Here is an 18,856-nt window from a genome sequence, read left to right on the forward strand (position 1 = left end):
CTCCTGGTATCCACTCCTTTGCTACGACTTCTTTTACCCTCTCTGCAATACAGTTCTCCTTCAGTGTCTCTTTCTGGGAGCTGCAGCTCTCAAGGCATGCACAGCTTTGTGACCTTTTCCTCGATCTCTGACAGGATCCCACCCCTGTCAGGGACCAACTACCGGAGCGGAGCTCAGCCAGCAACTAACTAACTTTCCCTACAGGCAACCAGTTTTACCAAAGTGTGGGGAGTGACCTAATAAATAGGAGCAGAGCTCCCCCTGGTGGCCTGGAGTGTGAAATGTGTTGCATGTTTGTGATATCTGGATGCAGTTATCCTTCTTTGCCTCCAAGCGTAGCATCACCCTCCCCTAGAGGAAAATGACATTACTGCAACGACCAGGACCCTGGGGCGCTGCACTTCCAAGGGTGTTCTTCTTTCATTTAGCACTTTTTCCATCCATTTGAACATTTTCACTGCCCCCCAGAAGTCTTTGTAGGGTCTGCCGGAAAAAAACTCAGCTTCCACCGTTGACTCCCATTATACTCATTACTCATCACGTTTTAAGGCCTGGGGTAAGGACAGCTGCATGCTGTGCTGGGAAAAGGAAGTGGATGCGCTTGCTGATAGTGCTTGCGAATGTGCGATAGTTGTCGGGCTGCACACATCCACCCCTGCATTCTGGGCAGAGAATTAGCAAGCAAGTAGCACCCCATGTACTTTCTGCCTACAGCTCTGCCTGGTCTACATGCAAAACCTCCTCTTTAATTTTGAGCAGGGAGTGTTTGAGTAGACACAGAAGTGAGATGTTTATGCTAATTGTGCTGACATCACCGCTGACCATTTATGTTGATTCTTCACTTTAGTCATACATCCATGGCCACTCACAACTTGATATGTGTGGAGACTGAACAGATTACCGACGAGTGTGTTGGAGCTGGTAATCAACTACTGCCCACTGCTGCTCACAAAGTCTTGCCAAGTACATATTTAATGTTGAGTTTCAGTGCGTGAACTGGTCGCAAACCAGTCGGTGAGTGGCAACTATAGCTGACTTGCTGAAATGGGATCAACTGTTGGCCGCATTCTCTCTCTGGACACGCCAAAAATAAATATATTGTCATTTTTTACATTTTAAAAATTATACAAAGGAAAATGGGCAAATGCAAAAGGTTGGGCACCCTTGGAGATTTGTGTGCTCAGTTAACTTTGACCAAGTCTTCAGGCCTTGATTAGCCTATCATTAGGAAAGGCCAGGTGATGCAAATTTCTCAGCTTTATAAAACACAGACTCCTCTAACATTGTGCCAAAAAAACAGCAACCATGGGCTCTTCTAAGCAGCTGCCTAGAACTCTGAAAAGGAAAATGGTGGAGACAAAAAACAAGACAAAGCTATAATAAGATAGCAAAGCATTTTCAAGCTGCCCTTTCCTCAGGTAAAAATGTAATTAAGAAATGGCAGTTAACAGGAACAGTGGAGGTCAAGATAAAGTCTGGAAGACCAAGAAAAATTTCATTGATAACTGCTTGCAGGATTGCTAGAGAAGCAAATCAGAACCCCGGCTTGACTGCAAAAGACCTTCAGAAAAATTGATCAGACTCTGGAGTTGTGGTACATTGTTCGACTGTTCAGAAACACCTGCAGAAATATGGCCTTCATAGAAGTGTCATCACAAGAAAACCTCTTCTACGATCTCAGCATAAAATTCAGTGCTAGAAGTATGCAAAAGAACATCTAAACAAGCCTGATGCATTTTGGAAATAAGTCCTCTGGATGAATGATATTAAAATTGAACTCTTTGGCGACAATGATCAAAAATATGTGTGGAGAAATAATGGCACAGGAAAAGATCATCTTGTCAACCATTAAGCATGGGGGTGGATCATGCTTTGGGGTTGTGTTGCAGTCAATGGTATGGGGAACATTTCACGGGTAGAGGGAGGAATGGATTAAATGAAATTTAAACAAATTTTTTATGCAAACATTATACCATCTGTAAAAACGCTGTAGTTGAAAAAGAGGATAGTTTCTACAAAAGGATAATGATCCTAACAAATGTTAAACTTTCTGACCTGAACAATACATCATTGCAAATCTGTGATTAGACCTCAAAATAACAGTGCATGCAAGACAACCCAGGAATCTCACAGAACTGGAAGAATTTTCCAGGGAAGAGTGGAAGAAAATCCATCAAAAAAGAATTGAACGACTCCTGGTTGTCTACAAAAAGCGTTTACAAGCTGAAATACTTGCAAAAAGGGTTGCTACCAGGTACTAGTTATGTGCGGTGCCTTTTGCATAGGTCCATTTTCCTTCTCATAATTTTTAAAATGTAAAAGATGAAAAAAAAAATATATGTATACAGTTAGGGCCAGAAATATTTGGACAGTGACACAATTTTCGCGAGTTGGGCTCTGCATGCCACCACATTGGATTTGAAATGAAACCTCTACAACAGAATTCAAGTGCAGATTGTAACGTTTAATTTGAAGGGTTGAACAAAAATATCTGATAGAAAATGTAGGAATTGTACACATTTCTTTACAAACACTCCACATTTTAGGAGGTCAAAAGTAATTGGACAAATAAACATAACCCAAACAAAATATTTTTATTTTCAATATTTTGTTGCAAATCCTTTGGAGGCAATCACTGCCTTAAGTCTGGAACCCATGGACATCACCAAACGCTGGGTTTCCTCCTTCTTAATGCTTTGCCAGGCCTTTACAGCCGCAGCCTTCAGGTCTTGCTTGTTTGTGGGTCTTTCCGTCTTAAGTCTGGCTTTGAGCAAGTGAAATGCATGCTCAATTGGGTTTAGATCTGGAGATTGACTTGGCCATTGCCGAATGTTCCACTTTTTGGCACCCATGAACTCCTGGGTAGCTTTGGATGTATGCTTGGGGTCATTGTCCATCTGTACTATGAAGCGCCGTCCAATCAACTTTGCAGCATTTGGCTGAATCTGGGCTGAAAGTATATCCCGGTACACTTCAGAATTCATCCGGCTACTCTTGTCTGCTCTTATGTCATCAATAAACACAAGTGACCCAGTGCCATTGAAAGCCATGCATGCCCATGCCATCACGTTGCCTCCACCATGTTTTACAGAGGATGTGGTTTGCCTTGGATCATGTGCCGTTCCCTTTCTTCTCCAAACTTTTTTCTTCCCATCATTCTGGTACAGGTTGATCTTTGTCTCATCTGTCCATAGAATACTTTTCCAGAACTGAGCTGGCTTCTTGAGGTGTTTTTCTGCAAATTTAACTCTGGCCTGTCTATTTTTGGTATTGATGAATGGTTTGCATCTAGATGTGAACCCTTTGTATTTACTGTCATGGAGTCTTCTCTTTACTGTTGACTTAGAGACAGATACACCTACTTCACTGAGAGTGTTCTGGACTTCAGTTGATGTTGTGAACGGGTTCTTCTTCACCAAATTAAGTATGCGGCGATCATCCACCACTGTTGTCATCCGTGGACGCCCAGGCCTTTTTGAGTTCCCAAGCTCACCAGTCAATTCCTTTTTTCTCAGAATGTACCCAACTGTTGATTTTGCTACTCCAAGCATGTCTGCTATCTCTCTGATGGATTTTTTCTTTTTTTTCAGCCTCAGGATGTTCTGCTTCACCTCAATTGAGAGTTCCTTTGACCGCATGTTGTCTGCTCACAGCAACAGCTTCCAAATGCAAAACCACACACCTGGAATCCACCCCTGACCTTTTAACTACTTCATTGATTACAGGTTAACGAGGGAGACGCCTTCAGAGTTAATTGCAGCCCTTAGAGTCCATTGTCCAATTACTTTTGGTCCCTTGAAAAAGAGGACGCTATGCATTACAGAGCTATGATTCCTAAACCCTTTCTCCGATTTGGATGTGGAAACTATCATATTGCAGCTGGGAGTGTGCACTTTCAGCCCATATTATATATATAATTGTATTTCTGAACATGTTTTTGTAAACAGCTAAAATAACAAAACTTGTGTCACTGTCCAAATATTTCTGGCCCTAACTGTATATATATATATATTTTTTTTTGCCTAAAAAATATAGGAAACGTGTCATTTTTAGCTTCAGGCTTTTTAGAGATCATTTCATCTCCTAATTTTGACCAGCGTTGTCCAAATTTTCACATGCCACGGTAGATCTATTTTTTACCATATTGTTTTTTTTACATTTTTTTTTCTTATTTACTTATATGGGGAGGGGAGAGAGATGCCTTTTGTGGACTACGGGTGCTTTCACATTGCATTTAGGCACACGTTTGGTCTGTTGGTACCATTATATTCAATGGATCTCTCACTGCATATGTCCCAATTCCATTTTGTGAGGGATAAGGATTAGTGATAAGCGAGTGTGCTCGTTACTCAAGATTTCCGAGCATGCTCGGGTGTTCTCTGAGTATTTTGCGCATGCTCGGAAATTATGTCTGAGTCGCCGCAGCTGCATGATTTGCGGCTGCTAGACAGCCTGAAAACATGTGGGGATTCCCTAACAAATAGGCAATTCCTGCATGTGTTCAGGTTGTCTCACAGCGGCAAATCATGCAGCTGCGGAGACAAACATAATCTATGAGCATGAGAACACCCAAGCATGCTCATCGCTAATAAGGATGTAAGTCCCAATGTGAGCCACTGAACAGGTGCCTGAGCAGCCTAAGGGCCTTTACTAAGTTAACCTCTCCAGTGAAAATCAACAGTGTGATGAAAGGTGAACCTGTAAACCTCTGAGATGTTGAGACTGCTTGTAACTGTGGCTTTTAATGGTTTGAATGACTGAGATATCTGCTGTTGCTCCTGTGTTTATGCCAAACACTGGACATGCTATTACATACTACTACAATAAGAATAAAGAAACTGCTATGTAAAGTGTCATGATCCAGGCCGGGTTTTGAGTCCTGTTTTCCCTTTTTCCTGGTCTGGTCATGTCAAGAGTTAACCTTTCTCAGCCACTGTCTGGGTTCAGGTTGGCTAATTATCACCGCTGTTTGCTGCAGGCGATGTCAGTTATTGTTTTGGCCTAGTGCTGCTATAGCTGACTCTGATTGCTCTGATTGGTCCTGCTGCATTTGCTTTCTGAACCCATGTCTCTGTTTTCCCCTGTTCCCTTCTTGACTCAATGTTTCCCTTTAGTGTGCAGTCTCCCTGGTTCTGACTTGGCTTGTATCCTGACCTGTTTTTGTCCTTTGTCTTTTGGCTTATCCGCTCCTGACCGTTACGCACCCCCTGATTTGACCCGGCTTGTTTGACTCTTCTGCTGCCACTTGTGGTAGCCTCACTGCTGCACTGCAGGTCAGCTCTGTTTAGGTGCAGACCTGCCTCCTCTCTACTGCCATCTAGTGAAGCCTGCACCTACCTGCATTGCAGCAGCATGACATAAAATATGCCAATTACTGGAGCAGGGTTATTAAGTGAAACTCAAAGATTATTACTCCAAATCTTTGTTGGAACAGTTTTGTGTTGGTTTGGAGCTTGCAATATTATGAACATAACTCATACCTTCTGTCTTCTCTTCCACCCATGAGTTTATTTTTTGCCTTGTTTTGTCATCTTGAAAATCTACTGTTTCAACTTTTGCCTGATAAAGTGTCTCAGCAGATCTCAAATATTCCTGAAGTGAATGAGAGAAAAACAAGTTAATATTATTAACTTCATTCCTCACAGACTTGATTTGTTTGGTAAATTATGGGATTTATTAGCTAATATAGAAATTACGTTTATGTCAGATTCTCAACCCTTTAAGAACTATGCCATTTTTTACTTTTGCACTTTTGTATTTTCCATCCATAAAATACGGTATGTGAAAGTAGTACATACTGCATCTTTAACCCTTTCACGTGTGAGGCAATTTTTGTATTTTACTCCCCCTCTTCTAAGAGACATTTTTTTTTCTTTTCCTATCAACATGAGGGATTGTCTTCATAGGAATAGTTGTAGCCTGGAACTTACTTTATTCATTTTAACATATAATGTATTGAAAAAATATTTTGATCACTTGTTATATATACTGAAATACCATGTTATTGCAGTATATAGTGTAAGTCATGGTCTCCTATGAACATGGCGGCCACTGGCAGGGCCATGACTACTATGGTAGTAACCTGTCACATTGGGACTGGCGAGTAAACTGGGACCAGGGGCACCTTTCCTGGCTGTAGCACTAGGGGGTGCCCTAGCTCGCCCTGTTCCCTGGGTTACCTCAGATGGCGAGGATGCTGGGGCCTCCACCCTTGCCCTGTCTCCTAGCTGCAGCCCTGCGTCTGTCCCCTTCCCCCACCCGAGGAAGAGAGGCGCTACCGTGTACCGCAGTACACCAACCCGACAGACAGGGGAACAAAGACAAGGGTAAAAGAAAATTCTACTCACATAAATATACTCTCACAAATAACAGAGGTATTCACCAGGGTGTGAAGGACGGGGGAAGAAAATAAGGCAGGTAAGGATGAGGAATTTCCAGGCGTACAAACCAAGCAACAGTCGCACAATAAACTCCTCTAGCTCTCCAGACACCCACTCCTCACTCTCCAGGTCTATCTAGCAAATGCTAACTCAGACAAGGATCTGGCCAGAAGGCCTAGCGTTTATAGGAGAGAGGAGTGGCTAACCGAGCACAGCTGAATACAGGGATTTCCACATGGCCGATTAACCCCTGTCCTGCTGAAAGAAAGCAAATACATTTAATACACCGAAGAAGTGCTTCTTCTCAGCTGCGAAGCAGGAGCCAACAGACGCTGCGGTCTTCTGGCACTGCTCTGTCACGGTAACTCCGTGACATAACCAGTCTATACTGTGCTGTCCTGTTGCATGGGGCCAACAGGAGCCAAAGAGCATTTTATTTAAATATTGCTGCAAGAGATTGACAGGGATATCTAAATGTTTAAACAGCAGTGACAGGAGCTTAGCTTCAGGCTGCTTCTATTAGAGATGGCTCAACTACTGAGTCCTCTCCATACTTGTAAACCTCAGCATGGACCTACTGCTACATCCATATGCTCTAACAGGATAAAATGGCCCTGTCAATGAAATATGTTGCTCTAGTCATAAAAATCATATTATGAGTTCAGGTGTACTAAGCTATATTGCCAAATGTAAAAAAATATAGTATCAGTTTTCAGCAAGGTTTAGATATCTGACAAACATGTCTGCTTAGTTGTGCAGAATCCATTACAATTTGATGAAATTTGCTTCTAATTGTACAATAAAGAATGGTATGACATTAATATCCCTTCCCCTCTATCTACACTAATTAATCATGGATAATGTAGAGGTGATAGCATTAATGAAAAGAAATGTACTTTATTTTATTGACCAAATAATAGGGATGACTAGTGATGGGCGAACCTGTTGATGTTAAGTCCAGCAGGTGCTTCCGAACATCTAAAAAAAAGTTTGGTTCAGTTACTCGAACCTGGACCCCACTTAGATGAATGGGGGGCTCGAACATCCGCTGTTTGCCACATTGTCATCTGCATGATAGCGCGGCAAACGGAGGCTCTGATCAGCGGTAAGATTATTACCGACAGTCAGAGAGCTGCGGTTCCCACTCTGTCAGATGACACCATGAGTCAGCTGGGGGCTGGTATCCTCAGGCTGGTAAGGAATTTTTCTCATGGTGCTCACAGTGATCTCATTGAGGTCACTGCAGTTCATTGTCCAGGCTCACAGTGAAGTTCTGGTGGGAACACACCCTCAATGACCTGCGGTAACCTCAATGTCATCACTGCTTGTCACTAAAGCTGTGCTTGCAGCACCTCATTCTCCCATGGTCTCCAGCCTGAACGGTTGTTAAGTTTGTAAATCACATATCGCAGAGATGGATTACTGCGTGGGACAGTATGGCTTATCATCATGTTGGACAGATAAAGGATATTTCTGTTTATTATTTTTAATTTTTTTTTACAGGGGACAAGGGCTTCAATGGAATGGGCGTAAGGTGAGTATAGCTGTGTTATTTTTTAATTCAAATAAAGGAGTCAGTGTCCTTTTTTCAAATAAAGGATTTTATTCAGGCTGGGTCTTTTTTTACAATCTAACTATGGAGTTAGTAATGGGAGTAGCACTCACTCTTTAGCGGACTCCTGTGACCGCCAGTCACATCTGACAGCGTGGGAACCGCAGCCCTCTGACCAATTGTAGTAATCTGCCAATCAGAGCCACCAGTATTTCTCGCTCTGTCATGCAGATAACAGCATGGGAGACAACCGATGTTTGGGGTGCTGAACCCGAACAGTAACACAGACTTCCTGGAGAAGTTTGTGTTCAGGGTTTGGCCTAAACACTAGGTTTTCAGTTAGGACCCCGAACTGTACTGTTCAAGTTCGCACATCTCTAGTCATGACAGTAATAATAAATAGCAAAAAGCAAATTATACACCTTCTCTTATACATTGAGCAAACTCTGTGATAGAAAACTTACCTCTGACAAAGGAAAATTCAGTTGAGTAAATGCTGCATTGGCGATGGTCAGCACTGTGTCACTTTTTTGAGATTTTAATTGGAGTAAAAGTTGGTGGAACTGGTTATGCACACCAGCGACCTGTTATTTCCAGTTTTCGGTAACAAAAAAGGAACATATCATTTTAGTACAGATAGTTACATAATATCAATATTATATTATCACAAAATAAATACAGTGAAAATGAAATGGCTATTTCACACTTGATTAGGTATCCCACTGTCCATAGGAAAAGTTAGGTAATAATTTGCTGATTTCATGATTATTACCTCTGAGACCCCACCAATCGAAGGAACCGAGCTGTAAAGTCCTCCATAGAATCGAGTGCTGGTCACTCATTAACAACACCACTGTATGCAGTGACTATTGCACTTTAGTGAAAAATAAATACTTGACTATCTCATAGTTTCGTATGTTTTTTTAAAATTTATAGTGGACATTATTGTCAGAATAATATTTGTGATCACAATCAACGACAGTAAAACTGGAAGACAATTCCTTTTTGGTGTATAGAAAACCAAAATGCGTTTTGTCATTCTGTAGTTTGCCTGTTTACCTTATTAGGTATTCATTTTGCCGGATGTTACTGCTATGTCTATCTATAACTCTCTTGTTTGACTGAATAGTACCATACCTTGTCTTTCTTCATTTTTTTTGCACATAATTTTCCAAACCCTTCTTTTTCTGCTGTTTGGTCTTCTGGGAAGTGAAGAACCTGAAAATAAAACAAACAGTAATGTTTAGAAAGGAATCTGTCTGCTGTTTTGGACCTCCTAAACTGTAAACGACACAAATTTGTTGACCATCTGAAGTTGAGTGACAGTTTCCAACCAGGAGAATGCTAGAGATGTCACTTGGGTTTGAGAGTATTTAGAAGAAACTGCCTAAAGTAAGGACTGTAAGGGTGCTTTGCGGTTGAGGTGTGATTTAGGGACCCTAAATACCTTATACAAGTGTATACGCTTAAATTGCTGTCACTCTCAGAGCCTGTGCTGCCGTATCTTGGAGCAAGTTGGAACCCTTTGTTGTCATGAATGTGCCAGGCATTATTAAAAAAAACTTGGTCTTGAAACTATGTTCAATAGGTAGTAGATAAAATAATTCAATTTTTCATCTGCATTATATGACAGAGGCTCAAACATTTCAGTTGCAGATGGTGGCACAAAATTTGAGAGGAACAATTCTACAGAACAACAGGTTAAGATGAGGATCTCCATCGTCCCAGTACCGGTTCATACAAGTCAGTGTGTTTCACTGACCACTGAACACTGCACTACACTCTGTGAAATGTGTAAAGGAGATTTTCCAACTGTAATACCTTATGGATATGTCCCTACCTGGCTGGTCCCATATTCCTTTACAAAGACCTCCAGGTCTGGGTAACACTAAAGGTACCGTCACACTAGACGATATCGCTAGCGATCCGTGATGTTGCAGCGTCCTGGCTAGCGATATCATCCAGTGTGACAGGCAGCAGCGATCAGGCCCCTGATGTGATATCGCTGGTCGGGGAAGAAAGTCCAGAACTTTATTTCGTCGCTGGACGTCCCGCTGAATCGGTGTGTGTGACGCCGATTCAGCGATGTCTTCGCTGGTAACCAGGGTAAACATCGGGTTACTAAGCGCAGGACCGCGCTTAGTAACCCGATGTTTACCCTGGTTACCATCGTTAAAGTAAAAAAACAACCAGTACATACTTACCTTCCGCTGTCTGTCCCCGGCGCTCTGCTTCTCTGGTCTGGCTGTGAGCGCCGGTCAGCCGGAAAGCAGAGCGGTGACGTCACCGCTCTGCTTTCCGGCCGCTGTGCTCACAGCCAGAGCAGAGAAGCAGAGCGCCGAGGACAGACAGCGGAAGGTAAGTATGTAGTGTTTGTTTTTTTACTTTAACGATGGTAACCAGGGTAAACATCGGGTTACTAAGCGCGGCCCTGCGCTTAGTAACCCGATGTTTACCCTGGTTACCGGCATCGTTGGTCGCTGGAGAGCGGTCTGTGTGACAGCTCTCCAGCGACCAAACAGCGACGCTGCAGCGATCCGGATCATTGTCGGAATCGCTGCAGCGTCGCTTAGTGTGACGGTACCTTTAGATTCATGCTTAAAAGTCTCTTTTTGTAGATAAACCAACTTGACTGCTATGAGTAGAAACTGCCATCGTTATTGCTTGATAATTGAAGGATCTTACTAACTTCTTTTTGAGCCTGCTCTTCCTCGCACACACCCAATACAGCTGACAATGCTGAGAGTAGTATTCCTTCTCTGTAGTTTCACTACCAACTGCCTAACAAAACAGGAACTAATACCCAGTGCCCACTTACTTCTCCACAAACCATGGGCTGGCCTTACAGTTAACCTTGTCCAACTTATGTACCAAGGAAAACTAGAGCCTACATGAGGAATAATCATACAAAGCCACAGGTACCTTTAAATACACTGTACATTGTGGAGTCTTCAGATAGGGTGTTCAGACATTTTGTCTACCCTTGCATGTCCATGAGAAGGATTGCTTCCAGGGCACTCCTGATCTGTGCATGAGGCAGTCTTGCTTACACTAAGTCCAGATACAGATGTATGCTTACACAGCAATACAGGTCTCCTGCCTGGGGCTATTAGCAGATTTTCAGGCTCAATACTTTTAGAGACTTGAAGTACATTAAAGGGGTTGCTTGGGCTTCATTTTTATTTCAGTGTAATGGGGTGCCACATCCCTACCCCCTTAAAGGTGTATATTTGTTATGCTGTTATGTATATATTCCACTTTGTTATATATATTTGTCAGCAGTGATAGGGTAGTGTAGTACCCTTAGTCAGACACTAGAAGGGGCAAAATACTATTATACATAGTTATGTGGGAGGGGCTGTCTGTGTTAAGAGGAAAGTGTCTTCCTGTTAGTGAGTAGTAGGGACCTAGTGCCCAAGCTGAGCAGACAGCTCCGCAACGTTCAGCCTGATACCCAGCCATTCAGAGTCAGGATGGACAGAAAGTACAGCTTAGGCAGCAGTGTTACTGCAGTTCAGGACAGGAGTTTGAATAGTGATCCTTGACCAGTACAGGGACACAGGTCGCTCACCATGTGGCAGATCATTGCGTGGGATGACGCCCTCCATACCATGCAAAACAGACGAGGGAACTCTGAGGCATCGTGAGCTTGCACAGGGAGAACGCTGTGTTATCTCAAGAGGTGATGCAACCCCGTAATGTACTGCAGGACGTAGGAGAAAGCGTAGGGAGAGCGGAGAACGTGAACTGTTGATGATGTAACTGTCAAGAATGTGCTCCGACAAGCAAATAGTAAAGTTCATCATTTTAAGTTTGAAAAGGACTCTGTCTGTCATTGTACAATGGAAGCAGTGGAACTTCAGCCAGTCTGATGGGACCTAGATGGTGCAGAGGGTGAATTGAAAGGTATACTGCAGAAGAGACATTGTTTGCATGTAACTGGGGTTCAGGGCACGTGTAACCAGATATACTCAGCCATGACTACGGCCCTGGCCCAGCCTTTTACATCAGCATAGGCTTGCAGAAGTAGAACATAACAAACCCAGTTATACTCATCCTGCCCAGATCAACTGCTGCTCCAGTGATGCAGCTGTAGACAGCATGAGCTGCAGATCAGTGATTGATCGCACTGGTCAATTACTGTTACAACCTGTCAACAAAGACTGGGGCAGCAGCTGAGAGGCGGCTCAGGAAATAAATAGGGTGAGCATAGCTGTGTTTTTGGCATCTTCTACCTTTGGAAGGCTATGCTGGAATAAAAAATAACAACGCCTTTACGCAATGAAGAGAATCCCCACTTTCCTCTCCTTCCAAAATACACATAAATGCATGGCTATTCCATCCTGTTCTGATACATAGATATTGCTAGGTTTTCAATTTTACGACCATTCTTTGTCCATATATTTATTTGGTATCATGTAGCCTGAAATATTAATGTACTAGATTGTGGCCCGATTCTAACGCATCGGGTATTCTAGAATATGCATGTCCCCATAGTATATGGACAATGATGATTCCAGAATTTGCGGCAGACTGTGCCCATCGCTGATTGGTCGACGCAACCTTTATGACATCATCGTCGCCATGGCAACCATTATGACATCTACGTCGATACTGTGCCCGTCGCTGATTGGTCGAGGCCTGGCGGCCTCGACCAATCAGAGACGGGGGATGTCTACGTCCTTTATGACATCATCGTCGCTGTGCCCGTCGCTGATTGGTCGAGGCCTAGCGGCCTCGACCAATCAGAGGCGCGGGATTTCTACGTCGATACTGTGCCCGTCTCTGATTGGTCGAGGCCTGGCGGCCTCGACCAATCAGAGACGCGGGATTTCCAGGACAGACAGACAGACAGACAGAAAGACAGACAGGCGGAAAAACCCTTAGACAATTATATATATAGATAATTTATTCGTGTAGAATTTGGATTGCGATATGATACTGGTGGTCTGCAAGTTCCCCAATATGTGCCTATATTTCATTTTAATAGTAAACTGTTTATTTTTGGTGAGTATGACCTGGGAGTGAGGTCTGTCTGCTCCATAAAAGTAAAGGAGTACATTAGACAGCATGTGAAGTTAGGAGCAGAGTCCATTGTACATTGACGCCTTGTTGATTCTTCTTATAAGCGTATATTGTTCTTATAAATAACTTTTTTCCTTTTTTATTTTAATAGTAAAAATATAAACTCTAATTTCCAAGGATTGCTTTACCTTCTGGATTTGAGCGGATGTTTTTCCTGTGGACCCAAGCAGCAATAATGACAAGATTGCAGAGATACTTGTTGGCGATACTGCAATGTTTTTATCACTCTCCGAGTTCCTCAATTCATTGGCAAGGTCAAATGAAAATTCACTGATGCTTTTGCTGATTGAATCCATTATGTCCTAACTAATTAACATATGAAAATAATGATAGTTATTTTACATTGTATGTACTGTATCTTACTATTATTATTATTACTAATATTATTTAGCCTCAAGCATATTCCAGATTCGGACACAACTAAGACAGATAGGTGTTAGGAACTGTGCATCCCAAATTGCAGTTCTCATAAATCTCACCCTTTATGCTCATAGTATTTTCCTAAATCCTCCACTGAAGGCATAGAGATTTTTACAGCTTTTTTTAATCAATGTGTCCTGAGTGCCCTCTAGTGGTGGCTGCAGGCAACTGATGTTTTATCGTTTGCTTTGTGAATGGAAGTCGGGTGTTTGCAGATCTGTTGAATAGAATTATCAATGTATTATTGCTATTAAATACATTGAAACATGGTTTCAAAGTCCTTATACCTTTATGAAACCCATGTACCACTCCTTTTCTGAAATCTGAATAATTCCGGAAATAGGGAAGACCTCTTTTCTATTTAGAAAAGTATCAAATGCAACCAAAGACACTGTGCTATCAATAAATATATAGAGCAAGCAATTTTAATAAACCTTCAAATATACGTTATAAATTAAATCCAAAAGAAAACTTTTAATAAACCTAGACGATGTCCCCTAATCTGTTTCTGAACCCGGCAATTTTGCTCCTTGTCAGGGTAAATCCAAAGGATAACAGAAAATATTACAGCAGAAATATGCCAGAAATGAGCCAGAAGTGAACAGAAGGTAAGACTAACCACTGTTAATAAATGTACTAAATTTCTTTCCCTTTCCGCCACACTTATTCTTATCATGCTGACATACGCTCTAACAGTTTTGGCTCCCTTAAGGTACTGTCACACTAGACGATATCGCTAGCGATCCGTGACGTTGCAGCGTCCTCGCTAGCGATATCGTCCAGTGTGACAGGCAGCAGCGATCAGGCCCCTGCTGGGAGATCGCTGGTCGGGGAAGAAAGTCCAGAACTTTATTTCGTCGCTGGACTCCCCGTAGACATCGCTGAATCGGCGTGTGTGACACCGATTCAGCGATGTCTTTGCTGGTAACCAGGGTAAACATCGGGTAACTAAGCGCAGGGCCGCGCTTAGTAACCCGATGTTTACCCTGGTTACCATCCTAAAAGTAAAAAAACAAACAGTACATACTTACCTACAGCCGTCTGTCCTCCAGCGCTGTGCTCTGCTCTCCTCCTGCTCTGGCTGTGAGCGTCGGTCAGCCGGAAAGCAGAGCGGTGACGTCACCGCTCTGCTTTCTGGCTGCCCGGAGCTCACAGCCAGACCAGAGAAGCAGAGCGCCGAGGACAGACAGCGGTAGGTAAGTATGTAGCGTTTGTTTTTTTACTTTTTAGGATGGTAACCAGGGTAAACATCGGGTTACTAAGCGCGGCCCTGCGCTTAGTTACCCGATGTTTACCCTGGTTACCGGGGACCTTGGGATCGTTGGTCGCTGGAGAGCTGTCTGTGTGACAGCTCTCCAGCGACCAAACAGCGACGCTGCAGCGATCCGGATCGTTGTCGGTATCGCTGCAGCGTCGCTATGTGTGACGGTACCTTTACTCCTCACTCTCCTTTGCTATCCTCAAACCCCAGCACCCACTAACCAAGTAATAATCTCTCCTTCCCTCCTGCCTCCCCACCTGACCTCCTCTGCTGACCTGCTCCTCAACCTCAGATCTCTCCTAATAAAACACAAAACAAGCCGCCCACTCTCTTTCTCCCACCTGCTCTGTCTCTCTCTGCTTCTCCTCACTGCTGGAGACATATCTCCCAATCCAGGGCCCCCACAGCTCATACCTCCTATTACTACCACCTCCTATTGCTCCCAACCCAATATAAACACCCAAAATCTTGCCCACCTCAAATCCGTGCCCATGACGCCCACCCCCCTGCACCCTCTTTCTGGATCACTATGGAATGCCAGCTAAATCTGCAATAAACTCCACGTGATTCACGACATCTTTACCTCTCGTAATCTTTTTTTTCTGGGCATCACCGAAACATGGCTGACACCCTCTGACACAGCCTCCCCTGCTGCACTATGTTACGGAGGCCTCCACTTCACCCACACTCCTCGCCCTGGCAACAAACATGGTGGAGGAGTGGGCCTTCTCCTTTCTTCCAACTGTACCTTGAACCCAATCCCACCTCTACCCTCCCTTATCCTCCCCTCTTTTGAAGTCCACTCTGTCCGCATCTACTCCCTCTACAACCTCCAAATGGCCATCATATACCGACCTCCGGGCCCGACCACTGCCTTTATTGACCAATTCTCCACCTGGCTCCTTCACTTTCTCTCTGCTGACATTCCCACCATCATCATGGGTGACTTCAACATCCCCATTGACAGCCACCAGTCAGCAGCCTCCAAACTCCTGTCTCTTACTTCATCCTTTGGACTTACTCAGTGGTCCTCCTCAGCCACCCACACAGACGGACACACATTAGACCTGGTCATCACCCGTTTATGCTCCTTATCTAACTTCACAACCTCCCCTCTCCCTCTATCTGACCATCTACTCAGTTTCTCATCACTGTCCTCCTCACCTGTCACCCATGTACAGCACCATGCGCACCCACGCAGGAACCTCGCACACCTAGACACCAACACACTCTCTGACTCTATCCTACCACTGTCCTCTATATCCTCACTCCATGACACAGACTGTTGTGAATTCTGTGGCTGAATTCACTCCTGTGGTCACAAGTGGTACTGCAGCTTCTGAGCTTCCTCCCTCAGGTGTTCTGGTGAGCTCGTTGGCTGCTTTGTTATTTAACTCCGCCTGATTCTGTCTTCCTTGCTCCTTGTCAATGTTCCAGTGTTGGATCTGAGCTTCTGGATCTTTCCTGTGGCCTGCTGCTCTGCTTAGATAAGTGCTTCTTTGCTTTTGTTGCTACTTTTTCTGTCCAGCTTGTCAATTCGTTTTGCTGGAAGCTCTGAGACGCAAAGGGTGTACCGCCGTGTCGTTAGTTCGGCACGGTGGGTCTTTTTGCCCCCTTTGCGTGGTTTTTTGCTTTAGGGTTTTTTGTAGACTGCAAAGTTCTCTTTGCTATCCTTGCTCTATCTAGAATATCGGGCCTCACTTTGCTGAATCTATTTCATCCCTACGTTTGTCTTTTCATCTTGCTAACAGTCATTTTATGTGGGGGGCTGCCTTTTCCTTTGGGGTATTTCTCTGAGGCAAGTCAGGCTTGTTTTTCTATCTTCAGGCTAGTCAGCTCCTCAGGCTGTGCCGAGTTGCATAGGTAGTGTCAGGCGCAATCCACAGCTGCCTTTAGTTGTGTTTAGGATAGGTTCAGGTATTGCGGTCTACAGAGATTCCACGTCTCAGAGCTCGTTCTATTGTTTTTGGGTTATTGTCAGATCACTGTATGTGCTCTGATTGCTGGCACACTGTGTCACTGGATTGCCTACATAACAGTACAAGGAGCCAACCTAATGATTCTCAATAGAGGGAAAAAAGAAGTTCTGACATCATTTTTTTTTCTCAGCTCTGTGTTCAGTCTTTTTTTTCCCCTAGACATTTGGGTGTTTCAGGACACAGGTGTGGACATGGATATTCAGGGTCTGTGCTCTTCAATAGATAATCTCGTCATAAATGTACAAAAGATTCAAGATACTATTGATCAGAAATCTATGTTAGAACCAAGAATTCCTATTCCTGATTTGTTTTTTGGTGATAGAACTAAGTTTCTTAATTTCAAAAATAATTGTAAGCTATTTCTGGCCTTGAAACCTCATTCTTCTGGTAATCCTATTCAACAGGTTTTGATTATTATTTCTTTTTTGCGCGGCGACCCTCAGGACTGGGCATTTTCTCTTGCACCAGGAGACCCTGCATTGAGTAATGTCAATGCGTTTTTCCTGGCGCTCGGATTACTTTACGATGAGCCTAATTCAGTGGATCAGGCTGAGAAAAATTTGCTGGCTTTGTGCCAGGGTCAGGATGATATAGAAGTATATTGTCAGAAATTTAGGAAGTGGTCAGTACTCACTCTGTGGAATGAATCTGCGCTGGCAGCTTTGTTCAGAAAGGGTCTCTCTGAGGCTCTTAAGGATGTCATGGTGGGTTTTCCTATGCCTGCTGGTTTGAATGAGTCTATGTCTTTGGCCATTCAGATCGGTCGACACTTGCGCGAGCGTAAATCTGTGCACCATTTGGCGGTATTGTCTAAGATTAAACCTGAGCCTATGCAGTGCGATAGGACTATGACCAGAGTTGAACGGCAAGAACACAGACGTCTGAATGGTCTGTGTTTCTACTGTGGTGATTCCACTCATGCTATTTCTGATTGTCCTAAGCGCACTAAGCGGTTCGATAGGTCTGCCGTCATTGGTACTGTACAATCCAAATTCCTTCTGTCCATTACCTTGATATGCTCTTTGTCATCGTATTCTGTCATGGCGTTTGTGGATTCAGGCGCTGCCCTGAATCTGATGGATTTGGATTATGCTAAACGTTGTGGGTTTTTCTTGGAGCCTTTGCGGTGTCCTATTCCGTTGAGAGGAATTGATGCTACACCTTTGGCCAAGAATAAACCTCAGTACTGGACCCAGCTGACCATGTGCATGGCTCCTGCACATCAGGAAGTTATTCGCTTTCTGGTGCTACATAATCTGCATGATGTGGTCGTGTTGGGGTTGCCATGGCTGCAAACCCATAATCCAGTATTGGATTGGAACTCTATGTCGGTATCCAGCTGGGGTTGTCAGGGGGTACATGGTGATGTTCCATTTTTGTCTATTTCGTCATCCACTCCTTCTGAGGTCCCAGAGTTCTTGTCTGATTATCAGGATGTATTTAAAGAGCCCAAGTCCGATGCCCTACCTCCGCATAGGGATTGTGATTGTGCTATCAATTTGATTCCTGGTAGTAAATTCCCTAAAGGTCGTTTATTTAATTTATCCGTGCCTGAACACGCCGCTATGCGCAGTTATGTGAAGGAATCCCTGGAGAAGGGACATATTCGCCCATCGTCATCACCACTGGGAGCAGGGTTCTTTTTTGTAGCCAAGAAGGATGGTTCGCTGAGACCGTGTATTGATTACCGCCTTCTTAATAAGATCACTGTTAAATTTCAGTATCCCTTGCCATTGTTATCTGACTTGTTTGCTCGGATTAAGGGGGCTAGTTGGTTCACTAAGATAGATCTTCGTGGTGCGTATAATCTGGTGAGAATCAGGCAAGGAGATGAATGGAAAACTGCATTTAATACGCCCGAGGGTCATTTTGAGTATCTAGTGATGCCGTTCGGACTTGCCAATGCTCCATCTGTGTTTCAGTCTTTTATGCATGACATCTTCCGTAACTATCTGGATAAATTCCTGATTGTTTACTTGGATGACATTTTGATCTTCTCAGATGATTGGGACTCTCATGTGAAGCAGGTCAGAATGGTTTTCCAGGTCCTGCGTGCTAATTCTTTGTTTGTGAAGGGATCAAAGTGTCTCTTCGGTGTGCAGAAAGTTTCATTTTTGGGGTTCATCTTTTCCCCTTCTACTATCGAGATGGATCCGGTTAAGGTCCAAGCCATCCAGGA

General features: G+C 43.7%; 1 protein-coding gene across 3 annotated transcripts in view; it reads right to left on the reverse strand.

Moving 5' to 3' along the window:
- The window catches only part of LOC138642551 (serpin B3-like), a 54,371-nt gene that overhangs the window by 20,436 nt on the left and 15,079 nt on the right, over positions 1 to 18,856 (reverse strand). For 2 of the 3 annotated variants that reach the window (XM_069730770.1, XM_069730771.1), the window contains 4 exons: positions 13,146 to 13,323; positions 9,070 to 9,150; positions 8,397 to 8,516; positions 5,481 to 5,592 (listed from right to left, as the gene is read on the reverse strand). In XM_069730770.1, coding sequence (XP_069586871.1) covers positions 5,481 to 5,592; positions 8,397 to 8,516; positions 9,070 to 9,150; positions 13,146 to 13,313 — 481 coding nt within the window. In that variant the 5' untranslated portion in view covers positions 13,314 to 13,323. Of the gene's footprint in view, positions 1 to 5,480; positions 5,593 to 8,396; positions 8,517 to 9,069; positions 9,151 to 13,145; positions 13,324 to 13,496; positions 14,152 to 18,856 lie in introns of those variants that run through there. The other variant, XM_069730772.1, reaches the window with a different exon arrangement.

This window comes from Ranitomeya imitator, chromosome 6, assembly GCF_032444005.1.
Source record: "Ranitomeya imitator isolate aRanImi1 chromosome 6, aRanImi1.pri, whole genome shotgun sequence".
Classification (NCBI taxonomy): domain Eukaryota; kingdom Metazoa; phylum Chordata; class Amphibia; order Anura; family Dendrobatidae; genus Ranitomeya; species Ranitomeya imitator.